At 42.8% G+C, this 16,992-nt stretch overlaps 1 protein-coding gene across 1 annotated transcript in view; it reads right to left on the reverse strand.

Moving 5' to 3' along the window:
• The window catches only part of cdan1 (codanin 1), a 74,176-nt gene that overhangs the window by 16,744 nt on the left and 40,440 nt on the right, over positions 1-16,992 (reverse strand). The window contains exons 14-18 of the mRNA XM_033027796.1: positions 15,015-15,248; positions 10,564-10,644; positions 7,462-7,516; positions 1,443-1,576; positions 45-148 (exon numbers count right to left, since the gene is read on the reverse strand). Coding sequence (XP_032883687.1) covers positions 45-148; positions 1,443-1,576; positions 7,462-7,516; positions 10,564-10,644; positions 15,015-15,248 — 608 coding nt within the window. The remainder of the gene's footprint in view (positions 1-44; positions 149-1,442; positions 1,577-7,461; positions 7,517-10,563; positions 10,645-15,014; positions 15,249-16,992) is intronic.

Raw genomic sequence — 16,992 nt, forward strand, 5'->3', positions numbered from 1 at the left:
ACAGTAATGTTCTGCCCCTAATTTAACTGTTTTATTTCACTTACTTAATATGCTTCACACAATTAGATCCAACTCGTTCAGCCACAAACTCCACTGTTTTGCGAAGTGAGGGGGGTTGATTATGAAAAAAGGCTTCCTCCAACTCTGCCTAAACAAGAAACAAAAATGTATATACAGATTAGTTTGTTATATACACCATGGTGCAATGAAATTCCTTGTTCGCGTGTAGCTCATAAATCAGAATGTACATACAGAAATGCTAAATACAATGATAAATAAGGTTATAGTACAATTGGAAATAGCACAACAAAATTAATTACAACAGTGGCATAACCAAATATAGTTAAAGTAGATACAAGATAAATTATATATATTTGGTGTGATGCAAAATTCTTTCAATTTAGTTAATACCACACTCAATGAACAATACAATCTATTCACTAAGTTGAATGCCTGCTGTGATAGTTTACCAGTTAATGCATTCACTGTTCACATGATACAATGCCCTTACAGAACACATTATCTGCTAGTCTGTGTTAACTAATATCAGTTGCAGCAATGAGTTTGCTAAATTGATCATGGGGACCTCAAGGAATTGTGTCATTCAAGGCAACGCTGGAAACATTAATACTAAATCATGAGGATGGAACATTCACTTAGGTTCTGGGAAATTGACAGAGCCAAGCTTGAGCCAGGGGAGAACAAGCAACAGCCTCTAACCTTCCATAGCAGTGAAAGTTTACCAAGACAAAGAGAAAACAATGCGGTCGAATAGGGAGCAGGAAATAAGAGAGATCTTTATATTTCCAGAACAAAATGAATCAAAGTTGCTCTGAGAAATTTAAAGCTATTAAAGTCTATCATGAATAAACCCAATATTCCAAATATTTCACTATTGAAATATCTGGCATCAGTTATATTCAGTCAATCAGTTATATTCAGGTTAATCCACGTATGTATGAACTGAATCTGAGCCTATCAGAGTTTAATATCATGGGGTAGAGGTGATCTGACTGAAATGTAATGGATTTGATCGTGTGGCTGCTGAGTGTATGTTTTCCTCTGTTGAGCTATTAGGACTAGGGGAAGCAGGGTTTCAGAATAAGGATTCACTCATTCAAAAGTGAGATGGTTGAGATAAGGAGAAATTTATTCTCAGACAGTTGTACCTCTTTGGAATTGTTCACCCAAAAGAGGTGTGGAGGCAGGATCACTGAATATTTTCAAGATAATGCCAGATGTTTAAACTACAAGGGAGTCAGGGGGGTATCGGGAGAGAGGGGGAAGAAGGCGAGACCAAGACTGGCATAGACGCGATCATACTGAATAGTGGAGCAGTCTCAAGGGACGTGGCCTCGCTAGTCCCTTTTTGTTATGTTCTTATTAATTAATGCAGGCAGCACGTACTCTGCAGATGTCAGATGCAAGAAGCAAGGTATTACCTGGAGTTTCTGCTGTGACTGTGATGAATCTGGTACTACAGGCTCTGCTGAAGTTGGTGTGATCTTTCTCATATATCCTCCATTTTTTATCCCATTACCAACTACATAGGAAGCCAACAACTTGCGTAACTCACCTGCAATACAAAGCCACATGAAGTCTCATCACAATTAAGATTAATGAATACATCATTAGCAGATAGAGACCACACAAGGCCAAAGATAAGCATCTTCTTACGTGGCTTGATCTTCTGTATAGTATACGTCCAAAGTATTATCTCAGTTGTTTTATCTCCACAAGCACTGCCTGAGCTGTTGAGCATTTCCTACACCCATAACCTGCATTCCACCACAGCTTTAATATAATAACAAGAAACTGCAGATGCTGCTTTATACCAAAGACAGAGAGAGGTGTCAGAGATAGTCCAGATGAATTTGAGTGCAAGGTGGAAGTTACTGGTGAAATTAATTACATTAACAAGTTCTGCATGGCGTAGGAGGCAACCCTATGCATCATCGATGTAGCATAGATAGAGTTGGGAGATGGTGCCAGTGTATGCCTGAAACAAGGACTGCTCAATGTAAAAGACAAAAAGGCAGGCATAGCTGGGGCCGATGTGAGTGCCCATGGCTACACCTTTAACTTGGAAAAGTGAGAGGAGTCAAGAGAGATGGTGCTGAGGATGAGGGCAAATTCTGCCAGACAGAGGAGAGTTTAGTAAATGGAAATTGATTGGGTCCCTCCTCACCTTGCCTCACCTGGATTCTCACCGATTTCCCCCCCCTCCCCCTCCCCCTCCATTCACAATTTGCAACTCTTCAAGCTGTCTGTTCGCACCTTCTGATTTAATCTCTGGCCTTTGTTTCAACCACGTCTATCAAAAACTCCCTCCCTATGTCCACCCATTAGGTGCCACTCTTTGTTCAAGAAGGAACTGCAGATGCTGGAAAATCGAAGGTACATATTCATATTCCGCATATTCATATTCGGAATATTCATATTCCGCATATCCCTCATATTCCGCTTGGGGAGCCTGCATCCGGAGTGCATGAACATTGAATTCTCCCAATTTTGTTAGCCCTTGCTGTCTCCTCCTCTTCCTTAGCCCTCGGGCTGTCTCCTCCCATCCCCCAGCCCTCGCGCTCCTCCTCCTCCTTTTTCCTTCCTTCTCCCCGCCACCCCCTATCAGTCTGAAGAAGGGTTTCGGCCCGAAACGTTACCTATTTCCTTCGATCCATAGATGCTGCTGCACCCGCTGAGTTTCCCCAGCATTTTTGTGTACCTTCGAGGTGCCACTCTTTGTCTTGCTTCACCTCTCACTCAGCTCCCCCCCACCCCGCAATCAGTCTGAAAAAGGGTCCCGACCCAAAAAATTACCTAGGTATGTTCTCCAGAAATGCTGCCTGACCTGCAGAGTTTCTCCAGCACTTTGTGTCCTTTTGTACAAACCAGCATCTGCAGTTCCTTGTTTCTACTTATTTTCCTGTAACCCTAATGAAATAATTTGTGCCCCTAGATTTCTGTTACTTTACCCATTGAAAACATTTCCAAAGAAATGTGGCCTTATTCTTCCCAGCAGAATGTATTCTACCGATAATATGTCTTCTGAGTTGGGAATCATTTCTCCACAGCCCACAAAAGCACACCTTAGAGCAACTGGCTATGAAAGGCCTACTGTAAATCTGAAAACGCATCATTCAACCAAGGGCATGCAAATCAAAGGTGGATTTTTTAAAACCTGCTTAACAGAAGGAATGTGAAGCTAAGGGAGGTAAATGGGTTTGAATAACCAATCAGCCAAGATCAATTTAAATGTTGCACAAGTTCAGAGTACTGAATGCCTTTTTCCAATTATCAAAGAGGAAAGATTACACATAAAGGGCACATAAGAAAGGAGGAATCTCAACTTCATCAGTAATCAAAAATAAATTCTAGCGATCATGTTCCCTTGCCATTTACTTTCTGACGTGTTACAGATCACCCTGCATATTGACCAGGGATGTTCCAGTTTTAAAGGGTCTCGACCCAAAATGTCTCATTCCTTCTCTCCAGAGATGCTGCCTGACTCGCTAAGTTACTCCAGCATTTTGTGTCTATCTTCAGTTTAAACCAGCATCTACAGTTCCTTCCTACACGTGCTCCAGTTTAGTCTATTTAGTTATCTGTGAGGAAGCAGGGAACGGTAAATCCGAATGAGCACCCCACTGTCATCGGAGATCTCATCAGTAAGCGTGCAGAGGTCAACATGCGAAATAAGTCAATTCAAGTGTTCCCCAACCAGAAAGCATGGATTAACTGTGAGAGCCACTCCCTAGTGAAGACCAAGTCTGAAGTGTTCAAGTTGCCCAACCTGTACAGAAAATGTAGGTATGACTTTTGCAAAACTGTCAATAATCCAAGAGACAATTCCAGGCCAAGCTGCAGGCTTGTATGCTGCAACAAACTATGCAGCAAAGCCAGGCCAAATCACGGGCAATATCACACCCTTCCTCAACAAGCTCAATTTGATTTGATTTGATTCCTTTATTGTCATTCAGACCTTTCGGTCTGAACGAAATTTCGTTGCCTGCAGTCATACACAATAAATAACAAAACATACAATAAACACAAAGGTACACAAAATTGCTGGAGAAACTCAGCGGGTGCAGCAGCATCTATGAAGCGAAGGAAATAGGCGACGTTTCGGGCCGAAACCCTTCTTCAGACCCAATAAACACAAATTAACATCCACCACAGTGAGTTCACCAAGCACCTCCTCACTGTGATGGAGGCAAAAGTCTTAGTCTCTGTCTCTTCCCTCCTTGTTCTCCCTCTGCGCCGAGGCGATCCAGGCCGAAGATGCCGCCCTCCAGTCCAGCGGACCTCCGTAGTGATGTCGCCGCTGCCGAAAGCCGGAACGCCGTCTCCGCTCCGAGTCGGGCCACCGCTGCCTCAGCTCCGAGTCCCGCAGCCTCAGCGAGTCGGGCCACCGCTGCCTCCACTCCGAGTCCCGCTGCCTCAGCTCCGAGTCCCGCAGCTTCAGCGAGTCGGGCTACCGCTGCCTCAGCTCCGAGTCCCGCTGCCTCAGCTCCGAGTCCCGCTGCCTCAGCTCCGAGTCCCGCAGCCTCAGCTCCGAGTCCCGCTGCCTCAGCTCCGAGTCCCGCAGCTTCAGCGAGTCGGGCCACCGCTGCCTCAGCTCCGAGTCCCGCTGCCTCAGCTCCGAGTCCCGCTGCCTCAGCGAGTCGGGCCACTGCTGCCTCAGCTCCGAGTCCCGCTGCCTCAGCTCCGAGTTGGGCCGCTGTCGAAAGCTGGAACGCCGCATCAGCGAGTCGGGCTGCCGCCGCCACAGCCCCGAAGTCGGCCAGCCTTGCGTTGTAAGTCCTGGCTGGCTCTGCCTCCGGAGCCTCGAGGTCGGTCGCAGTTGGAGACCGCCAGCTCCGCCATTAGGCCTCAGCGCAGACGGAGGCAGAGAAAGGGGATACGACAAGAAAAAGTCGCATTCCCCCGAAGGAAGAGACAAAAAAACATGTTTCACCCCACCCCTCATAACATAACCTAATAAACTAAAATTTAACTAAAACAAGACAAAAAAACAACAAAAAAAAGTAAAAACAGACGGACTGCAGGCGAGCCGCAGCTGTTCAACAGCGCCGCCGCCATTTTAAACAGAATGCCATCACCTGCCCTGACAGCTCATGTGTGACTGTACATATGGTCACCGTCAGAGACGTCACACCAGCCTTCCTGACAGCAAACGCAACTTGCACAGCCATGTTTTCAGGACCTGCTTGGACCAGCCGGTAGGAGTATTCGTGGACAAATTTAATCTCTCCCCACACCATTCTGAGGTTATTACCTGCCATACGACGACCATTTTTATACCAGTGCTAAATAAAAACTAAGTGGTGGGTCTTAATGGTTACCCTCCAGTGGCTATTATCCCACCATCAGCCTACCAGACTGGAATTCACTTACCACTACAACATGTCCAGGGCAGACACTATCCCCCTGCACCTTCCATTCATCCCTGGAGCATCTAGATAACAAATGCACCTATTTCAGACTGCTATTTATTGACAATAGCTCTGCCTTCAACACCATAATTCCAACCAAGTAATTTCCAAACTCCTAGAGCTAAGTCAGTGACCCTCTATGCAACCTTATCCTTGATTTCCTAACCCATAGACTGCAATCATTAAGTCCTCCATAACAATTCTCAATATTTGTGCCCCATCAGGCTGTGTCCTCAGCCCCTAACTATACTCACTGTATACTCTCAACTGTGTGGCCAAACTCTGCTCTAACTTCATTTACAAGTTAGCAGATGACACGACAACAGTGGGCTGGATCTCAAATAATGGTGAGATGGAGTACAGGAAGGAGCTAAAGGGCTTAGTATCTTGGCATCATGACAATAACCTCTCCCTCAATACCAGCAAAATAAAGGAACTGATCACCAACTTCAGGAAGCAGGATGGAGTACATGCTCAATCTGTATCAAAAGTGCTGTCTTGGAGATGGTCGACAGCTTCAAGTTTCTAAGGGAAAATATCACCAACAGTTTGTGGTCAAGGACCACTCGCAGCCCAGTCATTCCCTTTTCTCCCCACTCCCACCAGGCAGAAGATAAAAAAACTTGAAAACACATACCACTAGATTCCAGAACAGCTGCTTCCTTCCTTTTATCATACTATTGAACAGATCTCTCATAAGCAAAGGATACATTCCCAAACTCCCAATCCACTTTGTTGTGGCCCGAGCACTTTCTCTGTGGCTGTAACACGATATTCTACATCTCTTTTGCAGTACTTGATGTACATGTATGACATGATTTGCTGGGATAGCCCACAAAACAACGTTTTTCATTGTATTTCAGTACACATGACAATAATAAAACAATACCAATAATCATGAAATCATCTTTTAAACTATTTGCGAATATAACAACCCCGTTATTTCACCTTTCTCCAGGTTAGCAACATCTTTGAAAAAATGTCAATAGGCAAGATGTCAACATGAAAAAAAGATAATATTTAAACAATTAGCTGGGTTAGAGAACAATCGAAAGAAAAACAGCATTAATATGTCAGGTCAATTACTTTACACTGGGAATAATTCCAATTTAAAAATTCAGTAATTCTAATATACACTTTGTTTCTTACAGGCACTGCCTGATCTGGCACACACTATAATATTTTTTGTTTTTATTTCATAATGTCCAGCAGCAACAGTTATGTTAGTTTTGGAATTAAGTGACTGAGACATATTTTTAATTAGGCATTGCTTTTCTAGGCATTCCCCGCCTAAATTCTTTAGGTTGGATAATTCAATGCTTATTAAATTAAAAATAATTTCAGTTTTCAGATACCTCTCTCAATCCCTTCCAAATAATGCACCTTCCAGGAATGTCTCTTAAATCTGTTTCAACTTTAAACTTGCAGAGCCAAGCAATTTTCATCCAAAAACTGTTGTGAATTATATCAATTGTTAAACCTATTTACTGCTCTTTTCCCACCGCGCCCACCAACATCCAGAATATACTGATTTGATTTACATCGGGGAGACTAAGCGTAGGTTGGGCAATCGTTTCAACGAACACCTCCGCTCAGTCCGCAATAACCTACCTGAACTCCCGGTGGCTCAGCACTTCAACTCCCCCTCCCATTCCCAATCCGACCTCTCTGTCCTGGGTCTCCTCCATTGCCAGAGTGAGCAACAGCGGAAATTGGAGGAACAGCACCTCATATTCCGTCTGGGGACCTTGCGTCCGGATGGCATTAACATTGAATTCTCCCAATTTTGCTAGCCCTTGCTGTCTCCTCCCCTTCCTTAACCCTCTAGCTGTCTCCTCCCACCCTCCCATCCGCCCGCCCTCGGGCTCCTCCTCCTCCTCCCCTTTTCCTTCCTTCTCCCCCCCCCACCCCCCATCAATCTGAAGAAGGGTTTCGGCCCGAAACGTCGCCTATTTCCTTCGCTCCATAGATGCTGCTGCACCCGCTGAGTTTCCCCAGCAATTTTGTGTACCTTCCAGAATATACTCACTCAGGTATGGGCAACAGAGATAGAGCAGCTGTTGGTCAACCAATGGAACAGAATCCTAAAAAAATAGGAAAAGCGTACAGTAAGTCAGTAGACCAAGGTGTTTTCCAGAGAAGGACATGCAATTGTAATTGATGACGCGCCTTAGTGGTTTTGGCTTTTTTGTGATTAAATTTGACAATATCTATAAAATTCACTTTCCAAGGAGGTTCAAAATAGAGAATTAGCTGCTCTTCCTCGAGAGAAGGTTGATATGTGGTCAGATATAAAATTTTCGACAATTCTACAAGCAAGCTGGTATATTTGGATATAAAGGTACTAGAATTTAAAACCCTTAAGGAGAGTGGTCAGTTTGTCCTTTGAATATACACTTGGCACCAACAGATTTGTTAATGTCAAAGTAACAACATTGTTATTTTTACAGTGATAAAAGAATATTGAATTAAGAACATAAAAAAGTCGAATCTTTTACCTCAGAGCCATTTTACTGTTTCAATTCTGTATCCTGTGATTTCCTTAACGTCTAAATATACAGTGATCCCTCTCCTCAATATACTCAGCTTACCACAACCCTCGAGTATGCAATTTTCAACCTGTCAGTTTCCAAAATAACTTTTAAGTCGTTCTCTAGGTCCTGAGCAAAATCGTGTCATACCCAATTTGGCACATATGATATATAGTGTTCCCTAATTGATCAATCACTTTGTATTCAATTAGTGTTATGGAAACACGCGCTGCAGCAGAACTACCTATGTTACTGTCATTTTCTCTCTAATCATTGTGATTCCCCACCTCGTGTCCCTCTCCTCTGTCACATCTGAATCTTCTGTGGAACATTAAGCTGCCAGCCCTGTCCTTCCCTCAAATTGTGTCCACGATTGTAATATTATGATAATTCCAAGTGATGATCTATGCTCGAATCTCATCTGATTTACCTGAGGCTCCTTGAATTAAAGTAAATGCAGTTAAAGACAAAGATGGTAAAATTTGAGAACACTGCATGAGATGAGATATTGAAGATTTGATCAGTGGAAAAAAAAAAGGCAGATATTGGCAATTGAGATTGAGGGAGTATAATGCATAGGAAAAAACTTTAAAGTGAAATTAGGAGGACAAAAAGGGATCACGATATACCCGTGGCTAGTAAAATTATGATATATCTCAAGATATTTTATAAGAGATGAGGGGCAGGACAAAGCTTGGCAAGTGATAGATGGTTACAGTAGAGGTGTGTTTTTTTATAAGCAGATGGTTGGACAAAGGCCAGAGATGAAAAGATTGTTGCATCTTTGTTAGCCTCGGGCTCGGTGCCAGAAGACAGGCAAATAGCTATTGTTTAGTTAGTTTAGAGATACAGTATGGAAACAGGCCCTTTGGTCCATCGAGTCCGCACCGACCAGCGATCCCCGCACACTAACACCAGCAACACACACTTGGGGCAATTTGCTTATACCAAGCTAATTAACCTACAAACCTATACGTTTTTGGAATGTGGGAGGAAACTGCAGATCTCGGAGAATACCCACGCAGGTCACGGGGAGAACGTACAAATTCCGTAGACAGAACCTGTAGACGAGATCAAACCCAGGTCTCTGGCGCTGCAAGTGCTGTAAGGCAGCAACTCTACCGCCACCTTTGTTTTGTTTTGTGCGTTGTTGCTCCTTTATTTAAGAAGAGCAACCGGGATACGCCAGATAACTTCAGGTCAGTGATCTTTCAAGCATGGTTAGGAAATTATTGGAGAATATCCAAAGGTGTAGGATTAATACTCATTTGAAAATTCAAGGGCTGATCAGGATCAGTCAGCATGGCTTTATATGGGTGAAATCCAGTCTCAGTAATTAGTTTTTTGTGAACATTGATGAAGGAAGTGTTTCTACACGACTTAAAGCATTTGACGAGGCCCTCCACAGTCGGCTGGTATAAAAGGTTAAAGTGCGTGGGATCAAAGGTGAGCTGGCCATCTATTCAAAATTGGCTTGGTGATAGGAGCAAAGAGTAATGGTGGAAGGTTACTTTTCTAATTGGAAAACTGTGACGAATGGTGTACCACAAGGATCAGAGCCTAGGCCTTTGCTGCTTGTGATATTTTTAATGATTTGCATGCAAATGTAGGAGTTCTGATCAGTAAGTTTACATATGACAAAACAGTTGGTGTGTTGACGGTTGTCCAAGGCTACAGCAGGAATACAAATCAGATGGAAAGTTTAACGGAGCAACGGCAGATGGAATTGAATCCTGACAACAACAAGGTAATTCAGTTTAGGCAGTCACAGACAGCAAACAGACACAGACACTAACCTATCAGCCCGCAAGCCTTTGTGGGAGGAAGCCAAAACATCCAGGGGAATCCCACATGATCATAGGGAGAACATACACAGTTAGCACCAAGGTGTTTGGCACTGTGGGAAGCAGCTCTACTGGTTGCACCATCATGCCGGCTTGTGTCAAATAGGGGTAGGGCATATACAGTAAAATGTAAGACACTTTGTGGACCAGATATCAAGGTTGCCATGGCATGTAAGACAGGAGAAAGGTTGGACTTCAAGTAAAAATCAAGTATTGTGTGCAGTTCTGGTCGCCACACTAGAAAACACACCTGGATGTTATCTGGATTGGATAGGTTTAAGGTGAGAGGAAGGAGTTGTAAAGGAGATTTGAGACTAATGTACTTTTACACGGGGAATGATTGATATCTGATGCTCGCTACCAGACGAGGTGGAGGAGTTTGGATATAATTACTATGGGTGGTTTTGAATTAGAATCCATATCTGGAATGAGCTGCCAGAAGAAGCTATAGAAGCAGATAGAATTACGACTTTCAAGACATTTGGACAAATACATTTGGGCCAATGCAGGCAACTGGGACTAGCCCAGAATGACAACTGGGTCAGCAGGGACAATTTAGGCCCGTTTTGGTGCTGTACAGCTCTTCGACTCAACAAACATGATTGTCATTATTCAGCAATTTGTTAAACTTATGATTGATCTAATTAAACGACAAATAATAAGTTGGTCTAAAAATATTCAAATAACATAATCATTTTGCTACAGATTGGGATAATAAAACCTGGAGATATAAATCCATTTTGATAGATTACTTACTAAGGCTTGGTCCGATACATTGGTTCCAAATTCATCAATCTTCTCTTCATTGAAGAATATTTCTTCAGGAACTACAGGAATCTAAGAAGATTTCAACAATGCAACAATGATTTAATTTTTGACGAAGACTTTTCAAAATCTAGTTTATTCTTAGTTTGTTCTCACAAGGCCTCACCTCTCAAAATGGAAATAGAAATTTTGCCCATATTTAGGATTAATTGAACTTTTATGGATGAAATCGATGCTATTTTGCAAATATTTGAATAATAAAATTCCAATTAACAACAGAATTTGCAACTCATAAACATACCATTCAGCCCAATTTGGTTCAGCTGGAGTTCTTCCTACTCCACATCATTAAATTCTAAACTTTTCCTGTCACACACTGAGCAAGCTTTCTTTTAAAATGTACTAAAGTGACTTGCCTCAGCGATTCTATGTGAAGTTTCAAGGTCTGATCATTCACTTGAATATTAGGTTTGCTGACATTCAGGATGGAAAGTTGTTGGTGCCATGTGATGTGAACATGGGACACCAATTTTCCTGTAGTCAGGCACGGGCACCTGGACCCCGGCGGGACAGGCTTCTCATTGGCATTCAAATCATTCCCTAAAATTGTGGGCAAAGACTACCATAGGCTGTAAGACTCTGAATTACTCTTTCCACATTTTAATTTTGTTGGAAACAGACATACATACGTGAATTGAGAGTCCCACATTAAGCTGAGAGACATTTTTTGAAAGTGAACAAGGAATATTGATTAGTAGGACTGGATGTTACAATCCCCAAGGTTCTTCACCACAACTGACACCCGGAATTCTTGGGGGTGACCACTAGGTGATTTTGCTACCAATCAGACACATCTTCAGTTGTGTACCCCAACATCACTGGGTGTTTCGGCCTTTTATCACAAGACACCCTCAGTCGAGGCAGGCCCACCGCAGGGTGATCAGCCCTGGGTGTGTGTCTTATGGTTAGCCTCTAGATGGTCACGTGGCAGCCCAGATAGCATCTTTTCTCTTCAGCCAAAGCCAGTGACTGCTCCATTCTGCTTTTTTCCTTCCATCTTCCTCTCTACCGCTGACTGTGGCTGGTTGGGCTCTGGACTCGTGTCTGTTGGTGGGACAGTACTTGGTAGAGCTTCGCCTGGGGTGCTGATACCTTGTGGACTGTGGTGGTTAACCTGCCACTGGGCTTAGAAGGTAATGGTCAATGTGAGGCCCCACACCAAGCTCTCCCAGGCACTTTTCGCTGCCCTGGTGGATCTTGAGACCCTTCTCTGATATTATCTTTTCAACTTTATATGTTCAACTTTAATCACATTTTCTGATGACACAGAAGTCCATCTCGTTTCAGCCCATCTTGTCAAAGCCGGCTCTCAATTCAAAGTCATTGCCTCACTAATTTTCCTGTAATGTATTTCAACACATTCTTTTGAACAACTCCACAGATTCTACTATTTACATACACACTTGGGGCAACTTACAGTGGCTAATTAACTTTCCAACATAACATCCTGAGTCATAGAAGTAAAAGTGTTTGTGTCCTCAACTTTTAATATGTTTTTTTCCAAACAGCCTTGAGTGCTGCTTTGGACCTTAATGGTCAGAATTCAAGGAAGGGTGACTGGTAGATCAAGTACCACATTTGCCCCCCCCTACGCATATTTAATATCATTTCATACAGTGCCCACAGTTTCAGGAGATAGTCAAGCAATTGAATCTGTACTGTGCAGTGTTACAGTGGGGATTGTGGTCCCACTTGGTACCTGTTGTTCTTAGACAGTCCCTCTAACAGGTGAATGACTTGTGTCCAACAACGCAAAGAGCAAGAGGTGGCTCAGGGTTTGGTGGGCGGCTAGTTTGTGGGGCAGTATGCTCCAACTGTTGGATACATGGATTCTGTGCTTCAATGTGTGGTCTTAAGCTTCTCAAATGCTTGATTGATTGAAAGATGCAGCATGGAAACAGGTCCTTCGGCCCATCAAGTCCATGCCAACCATCGATCACTCACTCAGATGAGTTCTATCTTATCCCACTTTCCCATCTACTCCTACACATTAGGAGGAATTCACAGAAGCCGATTAACCAACAAACCCACACATCTTTGGGGTGTGGGAGTAAACTGGAGCAGCTGGAGGAAATCCATGCATTAAAGGGAGAACAAAAAGGTTCCACACAGACCGTACCCGAGGTCAGCAATCAACCCAAACACTGTGAGACAGCAGTTCTACCAACTGCACCATCCCTTTTGAGCTCTGTCTCTACTTTGAGCAGTCATGGACCGGAGATTCCAAGGAGTCTGCAGTGATGTTGCATTCTTCAAGGAGGCTTTGGGCATATCTTTAAATCTTTTACTCTGTCCACCTGGTAATCTCTTTCCAGTGCAGACCTCAGATTTGTGAGTGGTGTAGAGTATTCAAATGATATGACGGAACATAATCAAGTGGGGGCAATTTGAATTTCAATATATGGGAGTCAAGGAGGGTGGTCAAGAACCAGAGGACATAGGTTTAAGGTGATGGGGAAAAAGATTTAGTAGGAATGTGAGGGGCAACTTTTTTTACACTAATGATGGTAGGTATGTGGAACGAGCTGCCTGAGGAGGTAGTTGAGGCAGTTACTATCACAACATTAAAACACATTTTTGGACAGGTACATGAATAGGATAGAATTAGAGGGATATGGGCCAAATGCAGGCAGGTGGGACAAGTGTAGATGGGGCATGTTGGTCGGCATGGGCAAGATGGGCCAAAGGGCCTGTTTCCATGCTGTATGACTGTGACTGTGTATTATCATCCATTCGCTCCACACACTTGCACACATACTTCGCAATTCAGCAGGTTGCTGTATGAATAACAAACCTTTTTTTAAGTTATGAACCAGCTTCAATCCCACCCATATTGGATGGATTGCAGACCCTGCTTGTCATAGAATCACACAGAACAGAAACAGGCCCATTGGCTCACCATGCCCATGCACCTACAACAATCCCAATCTTTGTTAATGCCCCCAAAGCATGGGGGTCAAGCCGCATGAATTCAAAAAAAAATCCTGAGGCCCAGTCATTAAAGTGACCATTACTGATCCCCCAGGTGACTGAAATATCACAGTGCAATGCTCTTGGGCGGGGAACTGCTTTCAGTCAAATTGTGGATTCAATCTGCAGCTATTTGATGGGCCAAAATAGGTGCTTTCCAACTCCTCTGCAAAGATTTCACTCAAAACGGTCTAATCATCATGTAACAGCAATGGGAAATCCATTGTTACACTTGGGATATGTCAGTACAGGTCAAAGAAATCTAGTATGTTCATGAAACTGTGCACGTACTGAGAAGACAGTTACGTGGTGAGTAATTTCAAATAACATAAATAAAACCAACAATATAGAACTAGGACAGGAAGGAGAAAACGGTATGAATAGGTTTCAAATTAAAAGAGGGTTGAGGCCCTTAAATTAAATAATTTAAACAAAAGGTTTAATGAACAACCGTAATCACCCCTTGAAATTCTCTAAATTTTGACGATTTTACTTTGTTCAAATCATTGATGGGAAAATTTTTCAATTGCTAGAGCAAAACAGGCAAATAAACGGACGTGGAATTTTTTTCTTGAGCAATGTCGTGCTATTTGTATAGATTCCACTGTCCATTTACTGTGTTTTCAGTTATCTTCAGGAGCTTCTCAGTGTTAATATGGTAGCTCTTGATTCCCCTACTCTGGGTAAAAGACTATGTATCTACCCTATCTATTCCCCTCATGATTTTATACATCTCTGTAAGAGCATCTTACATCCCCCTACACTTCAAGGAATATACTCTTGCCCACTCTCCCCTTATAACTCAGGCCCTCAAATCCTGGCAACATTCTGGTTTGCATGCTATCCAGTCAGTGAAAAGACGATATATAAGAATACAATCAAACCGTCCATAGGGCAAGGATGAAGGATAAAGGGTACTGCATTTAGTGCAAGATATAACATTAAAGTCTGATAAGGTCCAATTAAAGATTGTTCAAAGGTCTCCAATGAGCTAGATGGGAGGGCTGGTGAAAGAACGTTTCAGTTGCTTGATAACAGCTGGGAGGAAACTGTCCCTGAACCTGGAGGTATGAGTTTTCAAATTTCTGTAACTTTTGCCCGATGGGAGTGGGGAGAAGAGGAAGTGACCAGGGTGCATTTGAAACTATCTATACCAAAGCTCCAATGCATTCAATCAGAGCAACAATCTCATCACATATGGTGAATATGCTCCCACAAAGTTGTTAAATAGGGAAGAGCAATCCTAACACATTGTTTAAAAAATCTTGAAGCGAAACCTGGCAGCCCAATTAATCCTATTCATGAATTGTTGCATTTATAAATTAGAAATCAGTCAAACATTTGAAAAGCACATGACACAATATCCAGTCACTTCACACACTAAATCAAATCATGTAACTTTGATTACTTACCTGGAAGAGCCAACCGAGTACTGCAAGAATCAGCAGCTTGTTCAGGTAATTTTCCTTCTTTTCACTTGTTAGAACAAAGCATCTGTTTGATGAACAAGAGCAACATTTTATCATTTCAAAATAATCTCTTGGTTCTGCTGTCCTGTCCTCTATGTTCCTCACCAGGAGAATGTCGTTATGTTGCAGATAATCATTTACATTTGCAATGTATATAAGTGGTATATCTGGATTCAGCTTTTAAAAAAAATATTGAAGTAGATGATTCTGATATATTTTAATGCAATTGAATATTCTGAATGCAAGCCATTTTTAGATTCATTCATTCATTCAGCCCACTAACACCCATACATATACATACTGGAATAATAATGTGACATCATTCAAGACCAACATTTTGTTGGCATGCCTTTCACTGTGAAAGTTTAATTGATACAGAAACTGATTTAAACACATTTTCAGTTTTTATTGCAAGTTTGCAGCATTGCAGTTTTGGATTTTCATTTGCTGTTCCTAGGCCTTTGCAGTACAATAACTGACTGTCTCATTTGTTCTAGTGGCCACACGGTGACAAAATAATTTCTCGGTGGTAAAGAGTTGAGAAAATATCCTGAGGTGTGAATGATGCAATGTAATCAAGGTTCTTTCTTAGTTCTCACTACTGCGGGCAAAAAACAAATAGCCATTCATCGTGAACGAATGTTACTGTCAATCCATAGTTGCCCTACTAATCTTGGCTGTACATGATAGGCCATGACATACAGAATTAACATTCCCCTGATCTGAAGAGGGAGCCCATTCAGTAAATCTTCTCACCTCCATCCAAAATGACACTATTTTAATCAATGTCATCGAATCATAGAATCATACATTGTGGAAACGAGCCCTTCGGCCCAACTTGCCCATGCCGACCAACATGCCCCATCTACACTTGTCCCAACTGCCTGCATTTGGCCATATCCTTCCAAAACCTATCCTATCCTTGTACCTGTCCAAATATATTTTAAACGTTGAGATAGTACCTGCATCAACTACAGGCTGAACATCGATTTTTTTTCAAACTGATAGTCTGTCCACTCCAATAATCCAGACAAAATGACAAGAGTTCAGTTTAAATTATCTGAGCGGTCATAGAGGGCATTGCGAGTGATGAACCCTCTATCCGGACCTGTCCCTCCATCGTAAAAGTGTTAATTGTTTACATTTAAACATTGAAATCCCTCATTGACCTTGTCTAATTCTATCTGCTGGCTCAATGTTGTCAGTTTTTCATGTGTCAACTCTGCTTGCCCCCAGGCACCAGCTCATAACCCCTCCTCCCACCATTCTGTTCAATTTTCCGCTTACCCTCTAGAGCTCTAAACTTGCTGACAGACCTTCTGTAATTTACTTGGGAACTTTACTGCTTCGCGAAATCCCATTTTAATAGTGGTCTGAATCTTCTCTCCTAACTGTTTCACAAAGACATCCAGTAAACCCTCGTTTTTATGACAACCCTTATAATGGATCTTGGATATACAGGACGGACCTGCCGACCCATCCCTGGCTCACACTGTTCTCTCCGGTCGTTTAGAGCCCAGGTTCTAAGCCCTCCATCGACTTGCAAGGTGCACCAGCGAGCCCTTCTTCACCCACCGTACGGTCCAGTGACACAGCTGTTTTTGTGGCTCACTTACTAGCCCCTGGCGCCAGCGCTATCTTCGGGCTGCCACCGGCAGAACGTGCTCAGTCATCGTGGGGTTCCCTCCCCTCTCACCTGCAGGAGGAGTGACGGGAGAAGCAGGCAGCCATGGTCGAACGGGGAGTGGACAAAGCCATCGCTGACAGCAAGAAACAACCCAGTGTGGGCAAGTTGGGCCAAAGGGCCTGTTTCCATGCTGTAAGGGTCTCTGACTTTCCATCCTTGGAAAAAAGACTATAACAATCTACCCTATCTACACCTCCCATAATTTTATAAAGTCTTTAAGGTTATCCTTCAGCC

Source organism: Amblyraja radiata, chromosome 9, assembly GCF_010909765.2.
Source record: "Amblyraja radiata isolate CabotCenter1 chromosome 9, sAmbRad1.1.pri, whole genome shotgun sequence".
Taxonomy (NCBI): Eukaryota; Metazoa; Chordata; class Chondrichthyes; order Rajiformes; family Rajidae; genus Amblyraja; species Amblyraja radiata.